Source organism: Cyprinodon variegatus, unplaced genomic scaffold (assembly GCF_000732505.1).
Source record: "Cyprinodon variegatus isolate N-32 unplaced genomic scaffold, C_variegatus-1.0 Scaffold2, whole genome shotgun sequence".
NCBI lineage: Eukaryota > Metazoa > Chordata > Actinopteri > Cyprinodontiformes > Cyprinodontidae > Cyprinodon > Cyprinodon variegatus.
Window position 1 is genome coordinate 1,173,586 of NW_015150455.1, and position 5,609 is coordinate 1,179,194.

A 5,609-nucleotide genomic window follows, 5' to 3' on the forward strand; every position below is an offset into this window, starting at 1 on the left:
CAGATTACCTCCATTGAGTGTTGGTAAGTTTATCAGAGGCCTGGCCTTTAAACATTAATTTGTTTCAGATGTGTTGAAGAAGGGACACATGCAAAACCTTGCCTACCCCTGCTCTAAAGAATACTGAGATTAAGCTGTACAACATTTTAGAAAAAAAAATAATGATGCTACTTAATAACTTTGAAGGTGGTCTTTCCCCAAGTGCTTTTCCATTGGGAATCTTACATACCTTGATGTTTATTTCTTAAATAAAACATGTTGATGGTATATTTTAGAAAACTATTCTATACCTCTTTTAAACCAAATTCAAAAATGATAACTTTTACATTTTATCCAAAATGGCAACATATTCAAGAGCTGATGAAAAGCTCTTCCTTAAATTTTGCTGTTAGGCCATTGGATCTGCCGTCTTTATTAGAGCTGAAAACAGTCTGATTCTGGCCACAACAGCTGAGTTAGTACAGGTCTCTATTCCCTGTGATACCCAGATATTCTGTGCTTAATGGGGACATGCAGCTTTAAAAAATACTAAACATAACGAGCACTAAATATTATATTTACCAGTCATTTCAACATATTCCCTTTGCTCTTTAAACAGAAACTTACCCACGGCCAAATCCAGCTTGACACCAATCCAGATCCCCTTTGCAAACTCCACTCCTCCTACATAGTAGACTGTTCCTTTCCTCTTTCCTACCCACACCTGTTCTCCAGGTGCCATCCAATCTGGAAGCTGAGCGACAGGGGTGCTTTCATCTCCGCTGGAGTCCCCAGAGGGCTCGGCGCTGCTAGGGTTGGGGCTGGGGCAGGGGCTCCCATGAGGCAGATCTCCTTGGGCCGGCTCCTGGATAGGCGGCTCTCCTCCCGCTCTTTGAGCTGGGCCACGGGTTCGAGCCGTTGGCGGAGGTTTAATTGCAGATGTTGATGCTGGGGATGGGAGCGATGCAGAGAGATCTTTGGAGGACGCGGACAGAGCCAGCCCTCTAACGGGGGCAGAGACTGAGGTGTTCAATGAAGTGCAAGGTACTTTTGTGTTGGAGCAGGAAACAGTAACACTCACAGGGTCTTTAAAATTAGGGCAACTGAAAGCTACCTTTTGTGGGTCAGATAAGTGCTGATTTTCATCGTCACATGTTTTTAAATGTTCTGGTTCCTTCTGGCAGTGGTTTGTAGAAATGTCCAACCCACCCTGCCCCCATTCCTCTGTAAAATGGGCCAAATCCCCATCTCCAATACTGTCATCAGCCCCTTTAAAGTCAGTAAACTCCTGGCTGGTGCTGAGAATACAGTTATGAGGCAGTGAGACAGTGTGCTGCTTCTCTGTGCAGGTAGGAATAGTGACAGGAGAGGACGTTGGATGGATGAGCTGATCAGAAGCACCAAATGATGAAAGAGGCTGCTCTGCGTTGGTTCCCGCCGAACCACTTCTGCTCTGAGCAGAGCTCCGACCAGGATGGTCCTGGGACTCTCTGGAGGGGCAGCTCAGGTGGTCGGAGCTTTCACTGGTGCTGAAAGGCACGTCGGACAGAGTGGCGTTGGAATCGCTGTGGGAAAAGTAGCCGCTGGTGCAGCTGCTGGCTGTGGGGCTGCGCGACACCTCCCTGTCTCCGCTCCCACCTCCACAGCGGCTTCCCTTCAAGTCAGAGCGAAACCCTTCCTGGCTCTCCAGAGTGGCGTTGTATACCTCAAAGTTAGCAAAATCCTCTGGAATGTAACTCTGAAAGCAAGCATGGTCCAGAGGGCCCCGATTCAGATTCAGAGACACGTCCGTCTCCTCGTCTTCAGAGTCATGCTGATAAAAACAGAGGCGGCAAGAAAAAAGTTAATTTGAATTTGTTAGGTAGTCTGTTATCACTCAGTAACTAAAGAGTCAGTGGGAATGGTAAGGAATGATGTAACATAAACATGAGGTGGGATACATGCTACCTTTATGTGTCAAAATGATTGATAGTAATGATGATATCGTGTCATTTGCTATAACAAATTAGAATAGGGATTCAGATAAGGCTCATTTATCAGATTAAGTACATTGTAAAGACAACAACCTTTGAACGGGTATTAGATACTTCCCTATTTTAGCATGTTTCTAAGTTTATTTTTTATTTTATTGATATAATATACTTGTCCTAAATGTTGTTTTTTTCAAAATTTCAAGAGGAAAATCATGGTCAACAGAAAAATGCTTTAAAACACTATTATGAATATATTAATATATAAAATGAAATTATGTGTTTTCCTGTAATTATCTAATATGATTGTATTTGTCCAAACTTCTAGACAAAAATGTTTTTGTTGCTTAATATCAGACTAAACCTGAGGTCCACAGATTGCTCCAAAACTGAAGTTTTGCGGTGGACACATATTACTGTTTCCCACCAAAAGGTAAGCTTTTATTGTGAAGGCAGAATGTAAGCTTTTATTGTGAAAGCAGAATGTAAGCTTTTATTGTAAAGCTGCGAGGAAAGAGGATAATATACCTGACTGTTGTGTTTCTCCCTGTACTGGGTAGTTGGAAGGTTTTGGAGAGACTCAGCAATACTTTCGTCTCTTTCTTACATTGATTACCACAGTTTAATTATTACAAAATAAGGAACCCTTTAAATTTTGTTGTTTAGGTACTCTTTGTCTTCGTTTTTTTCAAGAAATTTGTCAGAAAATAGAATGATTCCCTAACATTTTGAGTTGTGGGTAAAACTGAAGTTTTTGAAGATTCTGAGCAGATAGGGGAGTTTTATTAAATAAATGACCTTTCACTCTGGTCAAGGTGCATGGAGATTATTATAAAAAAACATGGAAGCTAGTGTTCATGTCTAGAAACCAATGTCAATTTGTTGGAAATATCTGCAGATTCTTAAGGCTCGGTCTTCAGCTATTTTTGGGAGAAATAAAATTTTCATACGGTCCCTGTTGCCCTTAAGCCCAAATTTGATCACAGCTTTTGAAGTGTCATGAGAAATGGCATAAAATCCAGAGATAACTTTTTCTACCCTGGTCCCAACTGATACCTGTAGAATAATACATTTTTCGGAAAAAAAAAAAAAAATAGGAATCCTATATAAGATTTAGATTTATTTGCTATAATTAATGAAAAGTATAAACCCGAGAATACTGAATCGGATTTAATGTCATCTCTCCTTTAAAAACAAAGATATGTTTATTTTTCAGTCGATCGATACAGAATACATGTAAAACTATAAAAGGATGACAGGTTATTAGTTTTTTAATTTCGGATAGACTGATTCTTACACATTTTTAGAAATAAGCAATCTTTTATTTTTTAGTAAATTTAGCCTCATGCTCTCCCCTCAGGGCTGGAAATTATGTTTTCTGGTCAGACATCCAAAACTTTTCTAGAGTTGTGTGACTCATAGATGACACAATGACTCATGCAAAGACCCAGCAATTCATGGCGCAGCTGAGGCTCTTAAATCAAAGAACACAGTCTGATGCCATTGCAGTTATTAGTAAGTGAGACATGTCACAAAGTGCAGTTTCTGTATGTATGTATTAAGATGTAGCACTTACAGCAGTGAGTGACTGTGTGCGGCTGAGCTGCCTGCTGGTGGCAGTGGGGGTGGGGGTGGAACGCTTGCAGTGGCCCTCACTGCCTGCCCTGGGTCGGGGCCAGGAGCAGGAAGAGGGGAGCAGTGCAGGGATGTCCACACATGAGCGCATGCTCTGCAGATGAGTCAAAACAACAGCACACACTTCACACTCACACACGACAACATGCATGGAGCTGAGCAGGCTGGTTACACAGTTAGTGCCGGGCTGTTTAATATTTCACAAAGACGGTGCTTGGTGTGCCCCAAATTAGAAGAGTGCAACCTTTTAACTGTGCTGATCATGCAACATGCTGAAAAATGTTACGTTTTAAGTGTTTCATTTGTTGTTTTTCCCTCCAAAATACGATTACTATTAATCAACATGTTTGGTCTTTGGACTTTGGCTGATTTTAACTTCACTCCAATATTTGGCAATTTTTTTTGGCAAATGGGTTTTTTGCTTATTAGGACAATGAATGTGGATCTTTTAAAAGGTCCAAATGCAAGTATGTGAAAAAGTGTTGTTTCATTAATGAGATGTTGACTTATAGACAGTTTGTTTATAGCAAACCTGTCACAAAGGTATTTTTTTTATTTTTCTTATCCATCTCTATACCAGACTGCACAATATGGCATCATAGTTAGATACAAGGTCTATTGGTCTGTTTAGGAATAGCTCTCTCCATATTTTTCTGAATGATTATTTTCTTTAGCAGCTTCAAAACGAAACTCCTTTTCCACTCCTTTGTCTGCAACAAAGATATTTTAGGCCCCTTATTGTTTATATTAAACCTGCTTCCATTTTAACAAATGTTAAATATGTTTTATGGAAAATGCATATCACTGCTATGCAGGTGTTCTATAGATATATATTGTTTAAGGACCAAGATGTTTCTGAAATACAGATGTTATGACAGTGCCTAAAAAAGCAGCAAAAAAAATGGCTGCTTCACACAAGGCTTTATCTTTGACAACAAAACTCCTTGCTCTAAACCCCTCTGAAAAAAAAAACATACTAACTTAGTAGGAAGTGAATGGTTTACCAGGCAAAGTCCAAAGAAATTCTAAGAAAGAGTTTCAGAAAACCTACAGATCTATTTATCAGCTTACAAAAAAAAGCTGACTCTTTGAAAGAACTGCTTTTATTATTGCAAATGATACATTGCAAAGTTTAGACTTATGATTACAATTCAGCCAACTAACCCTTGTACTACTGACTGTACAGTAAGTTAAAGTACTAAAACCTCATTTAGGACACTTTACTAATAGAAATAATATAAATAATGGTTATATTAATTGATAAGAGCAGTCACATAGAGAAGAAAAAGTAGTGAACACAAGCTGTCAAAAACAACTCTGAAGGCAGCAGGCTTATGTCAATTTAAGTGCACTGTATTAAACCAGTTTGAAAATGGCATTTGATGGAATATATGGTCAAATGTATAGTTTAGGAATGACAACACCAGGAAAGATGGAGGTGAGGAAGAGTCAATGCTCACAGAAAACAGTGAAAAAACATAAGAAATGAACCTTAAAAGAAACAAAACAAAAAAAAAATATACACAGACTGAATTCAGTCCTCTATACCTCCAGTCCCAGCAGCGGCCGAGCCTCCAGGGCTTTCTTTGCCTTGTTCTCCTCTTTGACAGGAAGCAAAGACTTGAGGAATTTAGGCGGCTGAGGGGAAAGGACCTTGAAGGGGCTGCCGCTGAAAAAGGTGGAACTCTCAGGACCTGATCCTGTGTGGGAACATTTAGAGGTAACCTCTACATTGTCAAAACTTGATCGATTTGATGTATCTGACTGTGCTCTGCCTTACCTGGGTTTTGATTGTTTTTGATGGGTGTGGTACAAACTGAGCCGTTTTGAGGATTGCAGGAAGCGTTGTCTACATGATCACAAGGCTCCTATTCAACAATATAGAGTCTCAGAAAGCTGCATGAGGTTAAGAAATCTAAACATATTCTGTTCCCTTGGAAAAGTGTATATATTTTATATTTTTCATTTTTATCTTTATTATCTTGTGTAGTTGGATGTCTATATATATATATATATATATATATA

The 5,609-nt window shown here is 39.4% G+C and overlaps 1 protein-coding gene across 5 annotated transcripts in view; it reads right to left on the reverse strand.

Moving 5' to 3' along the window:
* LOC107081851 (kinesin-like protein KIF13A) overlaps positions 1-5,609 on the reverse strand; it is a 54,852-nt gene that overhangs the window by 2,106 nt on the left and 47,137 nt on the right. For 4 of the 5 annotated variants that reach the window (XM_015370200.1, XM_015370191.1, XM_015370182.1 and 1 more), the window contains 4 exons: positions 5,365-5,452; positions 5,133-5,284; positions 3,526-3,678; positions 607-1,792 (listed from right to left, as the gene is read on the reverse strand). In XM_015370200.1, the coding sequence (XP_015225686.1) occupies positions 607-1,792; positions 3,526-3,678; positions 5,133-5,284; positions 5,365-5,452 (1,579 nt within the window). The remainder of the gene's footprint in view (positions 1-606; positions 1,793-3,525; positions 3,679-5,132; positions 5,285-5,364; positions 5,453-5,609) is intronic. The other variant, XM_015370209.1, reaches the window with a different exon arrangement.